General features: G+C 38.9%; 1 protein-coding gene across 5 annotated transcripts; it reads left to right on the top strand.

Annotated features, from left to right (window-relative positions):
• The first annotated feature begins 7,543 nt into the window (after positions 1 to 7,543).
• On the top strand, positions 7,544 to 19,473 carry otop1 (otopetrin 1). Of its 5 annotated transcripts, none has more exons than XM_040029185.1 (7): positions 7,544 to 8,319; positions 8,756 to 9,157; positions 9,760 to 9,896; positions 10,255 to 10,313; positions 10,526 to 10,656; positions 15,332 to 16,239; positions 16,914 to 19,473. In XM_040029185.1, the coding sequence occupies exons 2-7, from the start codon at positions 8,773 to 8,775 to the stop codon at positions 17,082 to 17,084; spliced, it is 1,791 nt and encodes a 596-aa protein (XP_039885119.1). In that variant the 5' UTR covers positions 7,544 to 8,319; positions 8,756 to 8,772; the 3' UTR covers positions 17,085 to 19,473. The 5 variants fall into 5 exon arrangements, with proteins under 5 accessions (XP_039885119.1, XP_039885116.1, XP_039885118.1 ...); XM_040029182.1 differs by having other exon boundaries at positions 7,548 to 8,319; positions 8,514 to 9,157; XM_040029184.1 differs by having other exon boundaries at positions 7,548 to 8,319; positions 8,461 to 9,157.
• The last annotated feature ends 71 nt before the right edge of the window (positions 19,474 to 19,544 follow it).

Genomic DNA, 19,544 nt, shown 5'->3' with positions numbered 1-19,544 from the left:
GAAAGGCACTAAATATCTGGTGTCAGGACAACCTCTCTCTCAACATCAGCAAAACAAAGGAAATGATAGTGGACTATAGAAATCAACACAGAAAAGAACACTAGCCTATCCACAACAGTGGTGTTAAGGTTGAAAGTGTCAGCAGTTTCATGTTCCTTGGTACGAACATTACAGAGGTTCTCTCCTGGATCCTTCACAAAGCCACTGTGGTCAGAAACACTTGTCAGTGCTTATACTTCCTAAAGAGCCTTAGGAAGTTTGACAGGAATTCTAGCATCTCCTCTAACTTCTATAGGATCACAATCGAGAACCTGATGTAGGAGTTGCTCTGCCAACAACTGGAGATCATTACAGAGAGTGGAAGAGGTGGCAGAAAACACCAGTGGCGAGAGCCTTACTGCCATTAAGGCAGAGGCACCCACCCACTCACACACATGTGAAAAACCCATCATTTAGGTATTGGAGAATATCAGCACACCTGATTAACTGAGATGTGTACATCCCAGGTCCCTGTCCTGTAGGTCTAAATAGGCTGTAGAGTCCTGGCCTCATGAGGTAGCTCTTCTATGTTGTGCCAGTGATTCTTTGGTTTCCCTGATGTATAATTCTTAGAGCTTTTTTATGTACCATTTGACAAATGCCCAGCTGATATTTATTTAGTGCCTCTTTGATGTGATGTTATTCTGCATCCCTGGCCCTTACAATGCTGTGATTGCAGCTATTCCTCAGCTCTCTGAATGGTACTTGTGGCCATTGATCAATGGCCATGACAAACTGCATAGTAATGATCATGAACCTGAACTCACAGCCCATTGTCAGTCACCGGTGCCAGTTTTGGCTGTTATGCAACTGTACCTTTTTATAAGGTTGGGGAAACTGTGGAAACCTGCAGTCAGCTGATACCAAAGAAGTCACTTGGATGACTGATGAAACATTTATCCCATTGAAAATGCTACATCCAGATAAACAGATTCAGGTTTCTTGGATTTAATTACCTAGATTACTGAGCAATAAGACATAGTAAATGCTTCCACATTAAACGTTTAAGGAACAATACTTGCCAAAGTTTAGATGTACCAGAAGGCATGACCAGATTTAACAAGTACTCTATCTTAAAGCCAAGCTAAGTAAATTTTCTACTATTTGTAAAATAGTATATACATACATAAATCAGAAAATTGCAGTTTTTCAGAATTTGCCTGGTCCTTGAGCTCTTCTCTGGAGTCTCAAATGGCACTTTTCCATTAGCACCTACCAGTAGCGGTTTTTGATACAGGCAACACGGGCGGTTGCCCGGGGCGGCATCGTGGTGGGGGGCGGCATCACGGGCATCGGCAAAAAAAAAAAACCACAAAAAAAAAAAAATGCTCGTACTCATGCTGCCCTGACATCATGCCAGCGCATTTTGGGAATGGCATAGGCACCGATTGGTTTTCTATCGCCCATTTGAGTAAGGGCGCTCTCCGGTGCGCAGCATCTAATAACCAACTCGCAAAATAAAACAAAATAAAATAAAAACAAAACAACAAACACGAAAGCACCAGACATTATGATACAGACTTATAATTTGCATCGATGTTTTTTCGAAATTCTATACGCGAAAAAGTGAGCGCGAGAGCCCGCGGTGCGCCTGCTCACTGCTGAAGTCAAAGTAAACTTTATTGTCATCTCCGCTACATACAGTCCAGTATTTAGAGAGACGAGACGACGAGGCTCCAGTTACAGCAGTGCAAGTAAACAAACAATAAATATCGGCTCGGTCCATCTCTATTTAGGACTCGGGGTAAAGGATCAATAACAATTGAAAATTTATAATTTACAGTTTGATGATTTAAAGTCTCACACACAACCCATCGAAAGGGGAGGGGGCCGGCTATTTCCAAACAGAGCACATTTCATTCATAATGATGTAAATCCAAGCCCATTATGTATTCATGATTTGAATCCTGGGTTGTGTGAAATCCCAGAAATACATCTTAGACAAAGTGAATCTGTGAACTACGGTGTAGGTCTATTAGGTTATGTTGTGGTGATCCTCAGGTTGGGGGATGGGTGTTCATACTGGAGTGCAAAATTAAAACCAATGGAAGATGGACAAGAAAAGTTCAAGGCCATCAGGTGCTCAGTTTATAAAAATGAGTGAATAAGTGTTCGCCCGGGGCGCCAAGCAGGCTAGGACCGCCGCTGGCACCTACAATCTAAATTTTCAATTAAGTGTTAGTACCTGGGACCCAGGCATCTTTTTAGTACCTACTTGGTTGAATTTCCAAGCAAGCTGAATCAAGCAGAAAATATAATGTCAACAAACGGAATGTCACTGGACGAGTCATGAGCGCCACTTCTTCACAAGAATCAACCCCCCATTTTTGAAACCTGGCAAAGAAGAAACCAACACCATGTCCACTGACAAAGTGTAGACATTTTTGTGTTGATGACAGAATGTGTTCTGTTTGTGTCACATACAAACGACGTCATGAGGCTTTCAAGTTGCTGTGGTGTAAATAGTCCACTCACATTGAAGTGGCACTCAGTTATGGAAATGACAAAACGAGAGAAACCCAGTAGAGTCGAGTCCAGTCGAGTAGAGCTCAGTAGGCACTAGTGGGGGGGGGGGGGGGGGTTAGCAAGGCAGAACAAAGTCGGGGCTGTATCAAGACACGAGGACTAAACCCCAATTCAACCAGACCCAGAACTGATCCAGAATTAAAACAGGACTACAACAGTTCAAAATCAGGACTACTTAGGATTTAACCAAGACAGAACCAGAATCAGAACTAGATGATAGCAGCACTAAAAATCATCATAGACCTGCACTACACTTGTTTTTTTAATTCTACCAAAGTACACTATTTAGATTGAGAAAAGTTTATATAATTGTTTAGCCTTGTTGTGCAAACAAGCCTGCATAACTTAATAAATGTAGAATTTGAAAAATAGCAAACCTAAAAAGAAACACTAGGTACGAGATACATGAGGACCTATGATACGGTGATACTTTTGGTAAACAACCATTTGACTAACATGTGTGTCTCACCTGCTCTTGTTCATCTCTGTTCTGTCCTCATTCTCCATCTCCCTCTCTGCTCCTCTCTCTCCCTCTTTGTGCTGACAATCATCAAATATACAGATATTTATGTACTCTTCAGATCAAAACACAAACACTTTTTTTAATTGTAACATCAAATTAGACTAAATGTTTATTTTTTTAGATTGATAAATATAAAAAACATATTTGTTAACTTTAAGAGTAAAGAGAGAAACTATCTGTATTTCTTAATTGTAAATGGCACCAAATTGTATTCAAAATTGAGCCACACTTATGGAGCTCCACAGTTCTTTTCCTGGTGGTTTGGTTGACATCTCTTGATTTTCCCATTTCAAAGAAACAGGCTCTGTGTTTTGCCTTATATGCATCCACAGGTGTGCCACCAATTTACTCACATGGACTCTACTAACCTATCAGAAGCTTCTTCAGCTCAGAATGGAATCGTCTGGAGTTTCTTATTAATTAACAATAAACTTAGTGTACATGTACTCCTACATTTGATGAAAGTGATAAAAAATAGACAGCTCTCTCTTTATTCTGACATTTAACTAATTCAAAAGATATTTCAATATTTATTTATCCAAAACAAAACAAGTTTACTCTAAATTGATGTTGTACAGTAAAAAAATGTTCTTGTGTTTTCCCTAAAGTGTATGTAAATATCTGGTTTCAACTGTGAATATACTGCTGTGTATTGAAGTTCCTCTTGTTTTGCATAGAAATATACTGAACAACATACAAAGCATAATATATAAAATACTACCAGAGTTTTTTCTTTGAAAGAAGCCCCTTATGTCCATTCTTGTATATCAGTGCATTACTGAAACCGATTTATTTAGCCGTGGAGGGTAACAACTGAAAATATGAAATAAACACACATGTAAGCTAAGACTCTCTAAAGAAACAGCATTGTTGTTGTTCGGCTTTTCATTTCGCCATTTGTTGATTCACTTGAAGAGCAAGTAACGTAATATGGGTCAAGCGATCAGTTTGATATCAATCTTTCGTGATACACCGTCATATTTACATTATTTGTACAGTACAAATGATTTTCTTTGGTACCTGGTCAAACTTCAGTTCTCCTCTGTCTTCCTAGCTCCGTTTCTCCAACAGCGCACTCGTAGGCAGCAGCTGCCCCGCCCCGCTTAGTGCCTGAGCTTGGATCATACCAATATTAGGGGGGATTTACGCACAGTCGTAAAATCCCACAGTGTGCACTATGTGCTTAGAATATTGTCTGTATTTGTTTGCTTTATACAGTTGTCAGCCAGGCATCTAACTATGAAAAAAATTACACTCCAAAAGACTCCGGGCTTCTGAAAAAACAACCCGGGCTACACTTAGCTAATGCTAAAATTAAGACTAGCTGATGAGAGGGAAGGACTGAGAAAAATTAATCAAATATATAACCTACCTCCATGGTGCCACGTCCATATATTTGTCTCAGCAAGTGACTAAAACGTCCTCATGAAATAACATATTAAAAAAATATGACATTTTAAAGTGAATTCACAAAATAGTAAATGCTCCCCTCTAGTTCATATGCTGATAACCAAACTCTTGCAGTCATAGACTTGAGTTCAAACTGCAATGATTGAAAACTCACAATAAGTTATTTGCAATCTTTTACTGAGTTTATTTTATTATAATATAGTATAGGAGCAGGAAGGTTTGTTGCAGTCTAATCACTGAATGGACTCATGAGTTGGCTGAAGTAAGTGTTAGGTGTGTTATAGTGTGCTATAATTTAATGTCGGTAACATTCATAGATGGTGAAAGGTTTGCAGTTGAAGTGTCTTTGGCAACTGCTACTCTAAGGAAATGTGGGATAAGCACTATTATCTTTTCTTTTTCTTTGATAGAATATTTTTTATGCACTCGGGTTTGCAGTAACCTAGTGGATAAAAATCCTGATCTGATTTCTCCTTTCCAGTTTGTTTTGAGGTATATTTAATTGACAAGTAGAGTTTCTGTGATGTATTCGAAATTGAATGACATTAGTTTATTTAATTATATTTGTTTTTAAATTGTTTTGTAAAAAATAAATGTTTTAAAAAAGATATCCATATCTATTTTATTATTTGGATGAACGTGTAAGAAGAATAGAACTAGGACCATCAACTGCAGACAATTCAACAAAACTGTAACAGGGTGAGAAAACTCAATATTTCACTTTTCAGAAAAGTTGGGCCAGTTTGGTGTGAGAGGAGTGAGTAAGTGTCAACCTAACATTCTGTACTGTGTGCATATTGTGTCAGTGTTCTAAGTCAAACCACCTTTTTTATTGTTGTTTTTTTCATTTGTGAAGTTTCGTAAACTATATCTTGTATTCTGTTGTATGTTTGCATGTTGTATATTTGTTTCAGTAAAATATTGCCAGCCTGTTTTCTGTTTAACTAGGAGAATATAAGGCGTGCACACCCTAACCCTTCATTATTTTACAGTGCTAAATCTTAACAAACTAGATACACTCACACAAAAAAACGTGTTCTACACATATTTTTTTGTAAACACATGTAGCAGCAAGCTCACTAAATTCTTTATGTAAAATATTATGGATATTCATATGGTGGCTATATAAGATAAATTGATGTATGTTCCAAATGTAGAATGTTTCAGTAAAAAGTAAAGTAAAAATAAATTTACAGCAGACAATTTCTGGGAAAATTAAACATGCTTTTTTAAGGCTCACTTACACTGACCTATCCATTTTAGCTCAGACCATTTTTACCACATGAAAAGCAATAGTGGGCTGAATTTCATTCAGAACTGCCTAGTTGTCTAACAACCCTTTCAATTTAAAATCCTTGTCCTGTTTGATCTGCTCCACCTCCATGCCCTGAGGCCATCTGTCAATCTCCATTGTCAAGTCCAAGCACCAGACACTGAATGATCTTTTTTTTTTTTTTTTTTTAGAACTGCTTTTAATGTGACTAATATATTTTTGCTTTTTAGTGGTTACAATAATTTTTCCTATTATGTCAAGACTCTTTGAGTCTCTTGAAATACATTCTATAAAATAATGGCATTATCATTGCAGATTATGCAAACATTAAACAAACGTTTCAACTTCTAGCAGTGGAAGTGAATTACATTGATCATACTGTTACAGTGCAACACTCTTTGTTGAAAACGCTGGGTCATGGCATTCATATGGATAGCACTTTGACACATGCCACCCAAACAAACATTTTCTCAGACAAAGCACACCCTCCCATAGTTACATCACACCCATCAGGAGGATAATGGCCCACACCACAAAAAAACTACTCAGGAAACCAAATGCATTGACTTGATCTCCAAGATCCTATTATACCTTTGCAGCATCCCCCGGAACAAGCCCAGGCCAGTGATGCTGTCATCCACAGCCCACAGGACTTAAAGGACCCAGCATCTCCATGCCAGTCACGGCAGCATACATCAGAGGTTCAAGCCATTGTAGCAAAGTTTGGACTGAAACTGAGCTCCTAACTTTAGAGTCTAGGACCAACTCGATTAAAAGCTCCCTACATCATAACCCATTTTTCTTTCACCTGGCCTATTATGGCAACCATATGTGAGTTATGTAAATAATAATGCAAGTGGTGAACTGTAGTGCAATAAAATAATTGGCAGTTCATTGTTTTTTGAGTTTTTGAAGCAGTAACTTTAAAATATGAGAAGATGAGAATTTGAAATGGTTAAATCTTGCTAATTTTTTTTAAACAACTGTTATTGTGACTCATTTGTCCAGGGTAACGATTCAAAGCAGGGCTATAGCTATACTGTTGATGGTAAAATTAATATTTTCAGATTATAACGACATTCTTCACTGCAGCAATTAAGGAGTCAAGAGTTTAATCATTTATGCAAGTATACAGGGAAAATACAGTTATGTGTCTAGAGTGATCAGAACGGCCCCTTTTAGTGTCTTCTCTTAAAAAAGGAGACCCCTAAAAGCTGCTGTCAATTCAGTGTAGTGGAGTTAAAAAGAATAATAGTAATCACCATACCAGAATGCAACACAATAATCTCAAATGACGCTTTTAAAAACATTTTAAAGATATTAAAAAGAGGCTTTTACAGTAAATCTTATTGCTATAGAATTTCCCTCAAGCTACTCTGAAATTCAATGGTCTTTGCTTTGTTTTGTGGATCCAGACGAGCAATCAACAAAGGGCTGAAATGAGTATTTCTGAATTCAATCAAAACCTTTAGACCTGCTCAATAGCCAATTAAAGTATCCAGATAAAGAACAGATTTTACTCTCTTTTTTGTCGAGCGTTTTTATCGCTAATCAAGAAATCACTGGTCCACTCAGCAAATGAGATGGACCCTGACGTGATCATCTTTTGAATACTCGTGATGCCATTGTGTCCCGAGTCCTGCGTCAAAGGATAATGGACACCTCAGCTAATCAGAAACACAAGGCTCGAAAGAGGGAGTTTGTCTTCCTCAGTTCACTGATTGCCAGCTTCAGAACAGTTAGGCTATGTGACGCACACCATAGTCAGCTGGTGCGCGCTGCAGTTTCGCAAATAAGACTAAAAGACCTTTCGTGGAAAGGTTGATTCGTTATGTTGCTGGCAGCAACTGGTGAAATGTGAATTTTCAGAAATGCTAGACTTATATCAAAGCAACTATTGGTGAAATTTATCAAAGAGCCTAAATGCACAAATTTATCCAGTTTAATTTAGTTTTGAAAAATATTTTGAAGTCCATGTTTCTTGACTAGAATGAACTCAGGCTCTTAACGAGAGCTGCGAACCCACCGTTCTGTCTGCATAGAAACACCAGCTGTTTATTTTTATTTTTTACATTTTATATATTTATTTAAGAAGAATTTGTTTGTTAAACAATATCGCATCAGATTAATCACCGCGATCGGTGTGAGCAGTTATTCTGTTGCTGGGCTGTTTGCGTGTGTCCACCCGGATGTTATTTAATAGGTTACACGGTCATATCCTTAAGAGATCTTACTGCCCATGGCCTACACGGTCTCCCTGACATCCACTCACAAAAAGCCATTGTATACTTGGCCACTGAAATCTGATTCGTCTTCTTCTTCCTTTTTAAACCGACTTGAAAGCAAATATTTTAACCACATCTCAGTCCCAAGTGGATTTATGTTAGGAGCACTTAGATTAAGTCACTGTCACAACAGGCCACTCTCCTGCAGCCTGTAAAAATCTCAGATTTGAGAAATGTCATGTTCTCTTTCATCTTATCCAGGCGTGTACGCTTAACACCTGATAGCAGACTTGGACGGACTGTTTGGCAGCTGCTCTAAAGAGGTGAGTTTGGGCACAGCTCAGTTGTTTCTGTTATTGTGGCCAAGCCCACGCATAGTTTTTTTTTTATTTCTTTAGGTAGCCTGCTGAATGGTTGGCACAGCAGACTCAGCTATTTTTTTTTTTTTTGTAAACGTATGGTAGTTCCAAGAAGACCGCGTTCTCGGAAAGACTGAAACATAATCTTCACTTTTCAGTGACTCAGCGAGCCTGGTACACGACCAGATATTTGTTTCAGGGCTACAAGATGACAATGGCATCTATCAAGCCCATTCAAACTATGCGTGGCCACTGAGCCGGATCTTGAAGATTGAATGCATGTTTGGCACGGTATCCATCTGAATCCCCACCTAGAGGCAACAGGTTACACGTCTCGCCTCCCTCAAATGCACTTATAGCGCACGGCTTTTGCACGGCTTTGACTTTCCATTTCTCCCAGCACTGCGCCTTTTGCACATGCCTCTCACCATGGTGGAACATAACGGCCTGGATATTATGTGTCCGAACAAGTATAGCAACAGCTCCTCGTCGTCGTCCAGCTCCGAGCAGGACAAGAAGATCTTCAGCAAACTAAAAATCAGTTTGTCCGAAGACTATCCGAAGAAGAACGCGGAGTTCCTGAGCGGGCAATACGGGACCAATCTGCTGCTGATCGGGGCGGCGTTGATGCTTGCCATCGCAAACAAGAACCCCTCCGTTAAAGAAGAGGATCTGCGGTCCTTCACTACCTGCCTCATGATCCTCCAGCTGCTCTGGATGATGTGGTACATCTTGGTACGGGACAGGCAAAAGAGCGCGCCGCCAGAAAAAGATGTACACGCCACCTCAGGCTGGATAAGAGGTGAGTTTGCGAGATTAAACAAGCAAATGCGCACAGTATTTATGCAACTGTTTTTTCCGTTAGTGTGAAAATTAAAGGGATTTATGCGCGTGACCACTATACACAGCAAAATCTCGAGTGTTAAATTAACACTAGAGAGTGTCTATATGGGTCCACACCTCTGAGTGTTAAATACAACACTGTTGAGTGTTAAATTAACACTTTTGACAGTGTTATATGTTTAAAAGTAACCTAGTCAGTTTTGAAGATTAACAAAGACTAACACTGAGCAGTGCTGATTTTCTAACACTGGAATATTTCTAACATTTTGAGTTATTTTCCAGTGTTAGAAAATCAGCACTGCTTAGTGTTAGCCATTGTTAATCTTCAAAACAGACTAGGTTACTTTTAAACATATAACACTGTGAAAAGTGTTAATTTAACACTCAACAGTGTTGTATTTAACACTCAGAGGTGTGGACCCATATAGACACTCTCTAGTGTTAATTTAACACTGGAGATATGTTTGTTTCTTAACTTAAAGAGAACTTGAATGTTAACATATGTGGTCACAAAGACTTTATTTTCTTTGATTATATCGCTCAATAACTTTCTTTTTCTAGGTGGTTTGACCCTTCTTGCACTCCTTTCACTGATTATGGATGCTTTCCGAATTGGGCAATATGTTGGTTTTCAACCTTGTGTGTCGGCGGTGCTCGTGGTATATCCTGTCATCCACGCAACTCACACTATGGCACAGGTATGTGCACAGCCTAGGTTTAATTTTTAAAATGTGACACTCTTTCAGCAGTATCTTTTTTTCCCATATACTATTTCAAGATCTTAGAATAATGTGCTCTTTGTTGTTAAGGCAAGTAGAGAGCGTTGCTGCGACAGTATAATCCGATCATTGTCCATGTCGCTTGAGTGTAACTGCATATATCAGTGGGAATCTTTAAATGCAATGACTTAAGCAAATAAATAGAATTAAGTTTACAATAAGTATGTGCTTAGTATATTATGAAGTGTATTTCTGAAGCTTGATAAAATCACTAAACTGCATTTTGGATATGACTTTGTCAAGCTTTTTTTAAGACTTGTGTTTGGGTTTTATTTAGGTGCATTTTCTCTGGTTTCACATCAAGGATGTCATCAAGAGCTTTGAAACATTTGAGAGGTGTGTGAAATGTGCGATAACCTGGGCCTTTAGTCAATATATCCTTTTTTTCTTTTGTTTGTTTTTGCACCTGCAAATCATAAGAAAATTATGTGTTCATAGTTCTATTTTAATCAATGGCATGAAACAAGCTCAACAACACCGCTAAATCCTGTCACTTATACTTGCTGTTAGGTGATCGGGTGTCTTATTTTCAACTGCTGTCTCCTCAGATTTGGTGTAATCCATGCAGTCTTTACCAACATCCTCCTGTGGTGCAGTGGTGTGATGTCAGAGGCTGAACACTTCCTGAACAACCATAAGAGGAGACTTTCTGCCCTGGGCCTCATAAACCTCACTACAGGTAAGGACCCGGGGGTCGATTGCAGGCTTGTTTTTAGAAGAAAAGTACAATAGTCCGCTTGAGAACTCACTTCAGTGGGTGAAAGAAAAGGGAAAGAGAAGAGGGCTTGGAAGCGCAAGGGAGGTAAGCCTGGCTGCTCAGCGGGTCTTGTTTGTGTCGAATGTCTCTCTATTAGGTTTCAGAAGACACATATTGTTGCCCCCTCCCCAGTCCTTTCCCCACACTTCAGCCACCACCACCTCCTTTGGCAACCCCCCACTTGACCTCAGACGGCTTTGTCCCCAGGCTGCTTAGTCCCAAGGGTACTGCAATTACAGTAACTGATACATCTAAGCTTAGGGTTGAGGGGTTCTGCTACTCCTCTTCATATCCGGCTGACTGTGAGGCTGGCTGCACCCTGACTGTTGTTCACTTTTTAATTAAAGGGTGCATGACCATAGTAGTGGGCTCGGGGGGAAAGGGGGGGGGGGGGGTGATGGGGGCCAGGAGCAGGTGAGTTGGGAGGGGGCTTAAGACCTAGAGGGCAAAAGTGTAACCATAGGAAGTGTACAAGACGTGCATTCAGCTAATGAAGGAAATTTCAAATGAATACAATATGATTAATAAATACTCAAAAGCAGAAACTTGCTTGCTCTCTTTCTCTCGCAAACAAACAATCACACACAAAAACATATTGGCATTTTCATCATTAAATAAATAAAATAAATAAATAAAAATCACTTTTTTAATTTAGTTCAATTTATTTTTTTTGTATAGCTCAGTGTCACAAATACAGGTTTAAAGGGCTTAAAAGGCATAAAACATATTAAGAGATAAGGTATCCCAACAATTAATGCAATAATATATATATTAAGAGGAAGAAATATTTAAATTCCAAATTAAAAGGGGGTGTACCAGTAAGTACAGTGGGTGGTATACTGGTTGAGAGGCTACAAAATTTTAAAAGAAATCTTTTGCTTTGAAATTCATGTAATCTTGTAAAACCGAGCAACAAGATGTCAGAAGTAATCATAAAACAAATGTTGTTGAATAAAGAGAATTACAAGTCTCTACAGAATAATACTTTTATTCTTCTGGGTTTTTTCCTTCCATATCATTATTATCATTATTATTATTATTATTTCCTCAATTTTGGATAAATCAATGGCTACCGCCCAGTAGCACTCACCCCCATCATCACTAAGTGCTTAGAGCAGCTGGTCCTAGCACACTTCAAATCCTGTCTCCCCCCCACCCTGGACCCCCACCAATTCGCATACCGCCAGAACAGGAGCACAGAGGATGCAGTCTCCATTGCACTGCACTCTGTCCTCTCACACCTGGACAACAACAACACATATGCCAGAATGCTGTTTATAGACTTCAGTTCAGCATTCAATACAATCCATCTCCGAGGATCTCACCTGGATGACCAACTGCTCCAAGCTGGTCAAGAAGGCTCACCAGCGCCTCTTCTTCTTGAGGACTCTGAGGAAGAACCACCTGTCCTCAGACATCCTGGTGAACTTCTATCGCTGCACCATCGAGAGCATCCTGACCAACTGTATAACAGTCTGGTACGGGAACTGCTCTGCCTCGGACCGGAAGGCGTTGCAGAGGGTCGTGAAAACTGCCCAGCGCATCGCCGGAGCACCACTTCCTGCCATAAAAGACATCTACAGGAAGCGGTGTCTGAAAAGGGCTGGGAAAAATCATCAAAGACCCCAGTCACCCATCACATGGACTCTTCACCCTCCTGCCCTCTGGGAGGCGCTACAGGAGCCTCCGGACTAAGACCCCCAGGTACCCAAACAGCTTCTTCCCTACAGCTGTCAGACTCCTGAACTCTGCCTCCTGTCATCTGACCCACGTTAAACTCATGGACTGAACATACACACACACACACAATGGACAACTGTACCCTCAAACACACAATAATAACATGGACTGAACCACCACTCACAACCACTAGCACTTTATATAGCCTCTGTAGAAATTATCCACACCCTCACTTATCTTAACTGCACTACTGTATAGCTCTGTGTAAATAATCATTCTGTACATTCGATAATCTTTAATCCTACAACTGTCTACAACTTGCACAGTTCCCATTTCTGTATAGCTGTATATCTCAGATTCTGTAAAGTTATTTATTTCATATTCTGTATAGTTTTTCATATTTATATCCTGTTCTTAGCCTGTACATAGCTTGTACTCACTACAGCCTGAACATACTTATAGTTATAGAATATTCACAACATACTTCATACCGTGTACATTATAACATACCATAATAGACCCATTTCTGTAATATACTCACATATCTATATTATTGCTAATATATATTGTAATATATCTATATCACTAAAGCACTTCTGGATGGATGCAAACTGCATTTCATTGCCCTGTACCTGTGCATGTGCAATGACAATAAAGTTGAACTCTATTCTATTCTATTCTATTCTATTCTAAATGTGAATATGCTACAGCTTCCACAAACCACATGCACTCAAAAGGGGTTTGCAACAAATCAAAAAGTTGGGATGTCCTGTCATAGTACAGTATAACTTAGGGCAGCACAAGGATATCAACACATTCATTAGAGAAGATTAGTAAAAATTCAATAGCTTAAAATTTGTCTCAAAACCCTAAAAAAACAACAACATATTTTTATGGTTAAAAATCGAAAGAGAGGAATAAGCCTAAACAGAGCACTCTGTTATTTCATGTGAGCCTGATTTAAAGTTTTAAAAAGTTGGGACACTGTGTAAAATGTAAATAAAAACAGAATGCAATGATATGCAAATCTTATCAACCCACATTTCATTTAAACTGAGCACAGAAAACAAATCAAATGTTTAAACTGAGACATATCATGTTAATGTAAATATTATCACATTTTGAATTTTTAGGGCAGCTAAATGACTAAAAAAAAGTTAGGACAGAATCTTGTTTACCACTGCGTAGCATCCTCTTCGCTTTTAACAACAGTCCATAAACATCTGGGAACAGAGGAGACAGCTGCTGGAGTTTTGAGAGAGGAATGTTGTTCCATTCTCATCTTATATAGCATTCTAGCTGCCCAAGAGTCCTGAATCATCATCATATTTTTTCATTCATGATGTGGCAAATGCTTTCAACTGGTGAAATTCTCAGCACCCAGATTCTTCTACTGTGCAACCATGCTGCTGTAATAGATCCAGTATGTGGTTTAGCTGTCTTGCTGAAATATGCAAGGCTTTCCCTGAAAAAAGATATTGATTGGATTGGAGCATATGTAGCTCTAAATCCTATATACATCTTTCAGCACTTTACAAATGTGCAAGCTGCCAATTACATTACATCCCCATACTGTCACAGATGAAGGCCTTTTAAACTGAGCGCTGATAACAGGCTGGATTATCTCCCTCTTCTTTAACCTGGAGAAAGCAGCATCCATGTTTTCAAAAAATGCCTCATAAAAAGTATTTCAAATTTCAATTTGACCACACGTTTCCACTTTGCCTAAGTCCATTTTCAAAAGCAATTTGGACAAGAGAAAATCCCATTGTTTCTGGGTTATGTTCACATATGGTCACTTCCTTGTATAATAGAGCTTTAACCTGTATTTGTATATGGTACAGTGAAATTTAATAATACTAAAGGATGTGACCTTTGGAAGCATCCCAAAATCAGACGCATCCAAAATTGAATTCATCCTTGTCTTATGCACATAGAGATTTATCAATATTCTCTGAATCTTTTAATGATATTATGTACTGTAGATAATGAGATATTCAAAATCTTCATTATTATTGTCTGTGAAGGTTCTCAGTCATCCAGGTCATTGTAGTCAAAGGAGCTTGCAAAGAAAAGCGTCTGGACTTCTTTAAGTTGCTTGAAAGTTAAAGAAGCAACTTAAAGAAGTCCAGACGCTTTTCTTTGCAAGCTCCTTTGCCTTCATTATTATTAGGAACATTATTCTAAATTTGTTCCACAATTTCTAGATACAGTTTACAAAAAGAAACTCTGCATCTCTAAGATGTCCTTTTTCTACCCAATCACGTTACTGACCAGTTACCAGTTAACCTAATTAGTTGCAAAATGTTCGTTGAGCTGTCTCTTTTCAGTACTACTTATTTTTCCACACTTTTGTTGCCCCTATTCCAACTATTTTGAGACATGTTGCTGCCATCAAATTCAAAATGAGCAAATATTTTTCTCATGAAATAATAAATGTGTGATAAATATATTATTTTAAATATTTAATTTTAACTCGCACTTTACACAGTATTCCAGCATTTTTTATATTGGGGTTGTACATTGCTATCTGACCTGTACATGCCATGTTTGATGTTGAGTCAGACAATATTAAACCTCAAGATAAACATTCTGTTATGGCATATGTGTGTATACTTGTAGTGAGGAATCTGAATGAATATTGTGTATCTTTATGTTTTTTATGATAATATAATCCATTTTGTTGTTGTTGTCAACCTGTAAAAGATTTACTATTCATTCTATTTTGCATTTAACTTATTTCTAACATTTAGCTTTCAGAACAGTATCATTGCCTAACATGTCTTTCATTTTGTTCTTATCTTAAAAAACAGACAGGCTGTACTAATGTAAGACAGCACTGGCATAGTCAGCTTCTTTTTATTGTTCTATTTCCCTGTAACTCATGTGTTTGCCCACATTTTTAACTGTTTTACAGAGTACTCAGAACCACAATGTAACTGCACCACCAGCACATGCTCCATGTTCGCCACCAGCCTCTACTATCTCTACCCCTTCAATATTGAATACCACATTTTTGTTTCTGTCTTGCTTTTCGTGATGTGGAGAAATATTGGACGCACCATTGACCTCACTTCAAACCATAAAAGGCAGGTTGCCAAAAACCGGGGCTTGATCTTAGGTCCTCTTGTGGGTCTACTTGCCCTGGCCAGCAGTATCGGAATACTGGTGGTCTACGTTACTCATGTAGAGAAGTCAATCCAGATGCGAAGGTCAGCCGTTTCCATGTTCTACATTTATGCCATCGTCATGCTGACGGTCATGTGCTGCGCCGGTGCTTCGGGTCTGCTTATATACCGAGTGAACCACATGCCGCTGGATACCTCCAAGAACCCGTCAAGACAGCTGGACACGGAGGTGCTGTTTGGATCCTCCATTGGCTCCTGGTTCATGTCATGGTGCAGCATAGTGTCTGTGCTAAGCACCGGAAGCAACCCTCCTTACCGCTGGACAAATTTGGTCTACTCTCTGTTTATTGTGTTGGAGAAATACGTCCAGAATCTCTTCATCATAGAGTCTTTGTATCGCCAGCAAGAGGATAGAGAGAGGCAGGACCCAGAGTTACCAGCTGCTCCAGAAGTCTTCTCTGTCACTTCCTCTCTCGCTCCGCCGTACAATGGCATCATCAACCGAACTTTTGAATCTCCAGACAGGAGCTGTGTCTCTACTGAGAGCGAGCAGGAGGAGAGTGAGCAGGTTTATGGATGCCCACGGAAACATTCAGATGTGCCAGCGCCTGTGGGAAACGAAACAGTGGAACGCCCAAATATAAAGAGGCAGATCCTGAAGAATATTGCCGTTTTCCTTATTATGTGTAACATTTCGGTAAGCACTGGTTAACTGGTCTGTGATGATTAGTTTTTTAATAGGTGGAATTGATCGAGCTGATGTAAAATCTACTGACCATTTGAAACTTCATTTGGTTAAGTGTATTTTACCCAACAAAATGCGAAGTTCATTTCTTTTTGCTAGGATAACTCCCAAAAGTCAAGAGTTATTGTTTGTTCATTTTAAGCTTCTGTAATTAATATATTTGTTATTCACTATTGCCATAGTGGTAAACCCAAAGAGGGATTCCATGCCAATCACCCTCATTTTAATATGCTTAAGCCACATTTGTATTGTTTTGGTTTAGTTTCACTACTCTCATCAACAACAGATACAAAACTCTCCATTAAGTGCTATGTGACGTGTAACAATCATTAGCTATAACTGAGATTATAACTAAAGTGAGGACGTTACTAGCTTGTGGTGAAGGTAGTGGAGCACTGAGATATTTTCCTCAGGAGTGATGGTAGCAAAAGTAAAAATGGAGGTAATAGAGACTAATTACAGCATTTTTGGCTAATTGAATTTCAAATATAATAATATAAACAGGCAACTTTAAGCCTTATAAAATGACACTGTTGTGTTTCTACCTTGTTGTTCTGCCCCTAAGTAGCTAAAAGTATATGAATTCAGGTGTATCTAATTAGAGCTCTCTCTTTTTTCCATTTCAGCTGTGGATTCTTTCTGCCTTTGGCTGCAGGCCACAGTATGACAACGGACTGGAAGAGGAGACATACGGCTTCAGCATATGGAGCACAGTTCTCAATTTTGCCATCCCTTTGAACCTTTTCTACCGCATGCATGCAGTTGCCTCCCTCTTCGAGGTGTTCTCCAGAGTCTGACAAAATAGCAGATGAGTGACAATGCCAACATGCACACGAACACTTGTCACCACTGGCTCTCGAGAGTGTGTCACAGCGCAGGTCAACCATTCAGGAGGCAGTCTGGATCACAGTCCAACAGACTTGAAAGTAATCTGTGGAGACAAACGTTGATCCCTCACTGTGGGGATTGCAGAGGAGGACAAACCTATTAGACCTGGTTCCTTAAAGAATTAGCTTGTGTAATGCAAGGGTTGTTAAAGCTAGTGATGAAAAAATATTTGGTTTTATGAATTTAGAAAGGGTTCTTTGTACTTTTTATATTGTAGTAACATTACAGTGGGGTTTCTAACAGGTGGATCATGTACAATATATGCTTTAGCTGACATACACTTTCTATATTATTTCATATTAGTGACTGAAAACATAATTACTATTATAAAATAACACCCTACCAACATGATTACCATATATAAAAAGACTGCAGAGGAACTACATAAACACTCATTATTTTCAATATCCAATAGTACTGTATTTAACAGCTACAAGCTCAGCGGTGTGCCACCTGATCCTTACTTTATCTGCATTTAAAATGTTCATACTTTACATGGATAAGGTTCTCATTTGCTTGCCTAAGTAGTTAGGTTAGTGAACACTTAAGTTGTAAGTGCCAATCTAAGCACAAACAAATTAAATCATCTTTTGAGTTGGATATTAGTTCTCAGATGTAGCACTTAATTCCCTTTCTCAGCCATTTAAGGTTCCTCAGTGTCTTACTGCGTTCTCATTTGCTGCTCTGTTGAACTAATCAAGAAGTTGTGTTAAAAAAAGGCTTCTCTTCTAGACCTTGATAATACTGAACTAATGTGCATTAACACGATTGTTCATAAGGACGGGATTTTTGCAAAACAAACTGTTGCAGTGACAACTGCTGCATGGCACTGCGGACTGATGTTTACATCTGAAGAACCAGAAATGAAAACCATCACACTGATATAAATGACAACACCTGCTTCTCCTCTATTAAAACCACAGATATATAATAGTACTGTACTAGTTTGTATCAGATCACCAAATAATCTTAGACATTCAGCAGGTTCTCAGCCTGGTGCCATATACTGTATGTGCTCTCAATATGTGCCAAGTTGTGCAAAATGTTTTGTTTTGCAGATTTTTCTGCCATCTTAGTAAATACTGTTATACTGACCAAAATCATTTAAAGGGTGCGCTATGATTTTGTGAAATTTCAGTTAAATGGTGCTATTGAGAAATGATGTCTAAAGTTAGTGGTAATTTCATATCTTTTTCCTGTTGAAATAAACAAAAATTATGTCATGTCGTGTTGCTTAACCTGCTACACACTCTGTTCACTCTTCAATAAAAGTCTGGAAGGGTAACAGATGCAGTGTGCCTACGCACCACAGGATGGCGCAACGTATTTATGTCTTTTGTTGAGACTGCTTTGGACTATCCAAATGATACTGCCTGATGGTCTTCATTTAAATGACTGTTTTACGATTTCTTAAAAAATAAGTGATAACGATAGGATAGATTTAGATTTGAAGACATACAAAGTTGCAAAGCATACCAACAGCAACGAAGAACTGCACAATTGTGCTTCTATTTGTGACTTCAAAATAGAAGTCCTATAGTTTGGTGTTAAATTGGAAATAGTAATCCGCAATATACACTTTGCGAAATATCAGTCATCTTTTGCAGCGACCTCCACACCAACCCGTCTATAGATAACTAACGTGTGCTATCTGCGTAAAAAGGAAATGCAGTGTCGGACACAGGTTGTCTCCTGACATGGCATCACGAGCTTATGTTTATGCTACTTCAGAGAATATGGCATCGAGCGTCGGGGTATGATTTTAACGTTGTGTCAGAACGATTTGACAGGCAGGCGGAGGCGTCTAAAAATATCCGTGACGTTTCAAAGCCGGAAACGGCGCGTCTGCTGCACAGGCACACGACGACGCAGAGCAGCTCCCGGCCTAACATGCTCCCTAGTGTGAATGTGACTCACCTGTTCGGACAACTCGGCTAAATGGGTGGGTTATGACCTTCAGTCGCTGCCGTCGGGAGACAAAAGAATACCGAAAAAAGAAAAGATAAAAGAATTCTTCCATAGTTGAAAATTACCTTTTTTTTTTAAATTAATAAGGCAAACGCAATGAAGTAGCCTGTCATATTACCTAAAGATGTGTTAGATGGGTTTTATTATTTTCATTATTCACTGAAAATTTTACATAGATAGATAGATGGGGTTCTCAGCTTTCAGCACCACGGACAGTTCTGCACTGTTAGACTACGAGTGAGGCTCCGTTCTTTCACTGTCACTTCATGGGCGTATGTTGTACTTTTGTGTGTATAATATAGATTGTAAATGCACTCTCTGGACTTTTAATGAAGTTTAATCTTGGACAGAAATGCACAGTGTTGTCTCTCTGAAGTCTGTCGTAATAATAGGGCTCAAAT

This window comes from Simochromis diagramma, unplaced genomic scaffold (assembly GCF_900408965.1).
Source record: "Simochromis diagramma unplaced genomic scaffold, fSimDia1.1 OVJJ01000483.1, whole genome shotgun sequence".
Lineage (NCBI taxonomy): Eukaryota > Metazoa > Chordata > Actinopteri > Cichliformes > Cichlidae > Simochromis > Simochromis diagramma.
The sequence above is the reverse complement of the archived record's forward strand: the minus strand, read 5'-3'. Positions and strand labels throughout refer to the sequence as shown.

Excerpts from the sequence above, each read along its gene's own strand:
- otop1 (XM_040029185.1), top strand. The coding sequence starts at position 8,773 with ATGCCTCTCACCATGGTGGAACATAACGGCCTGGATATTATGTGTCCG. Across the intron at positions 10,314-10,525 it reads AGCTTTGAAACATTTGAGAG|ATTTGGTGTAATCCATGCAG; the intron begins GTGTGTGAAATG and ends CTGTCTCCTCAG. Across the intron at positions 16,240-16,913 it reads TTATTATGTGTAACATTTCG|CTGTGGATTCTTTCTGCCTT; the intron begins GTAAGCACTGGT and ends TTTCCATTTCAG.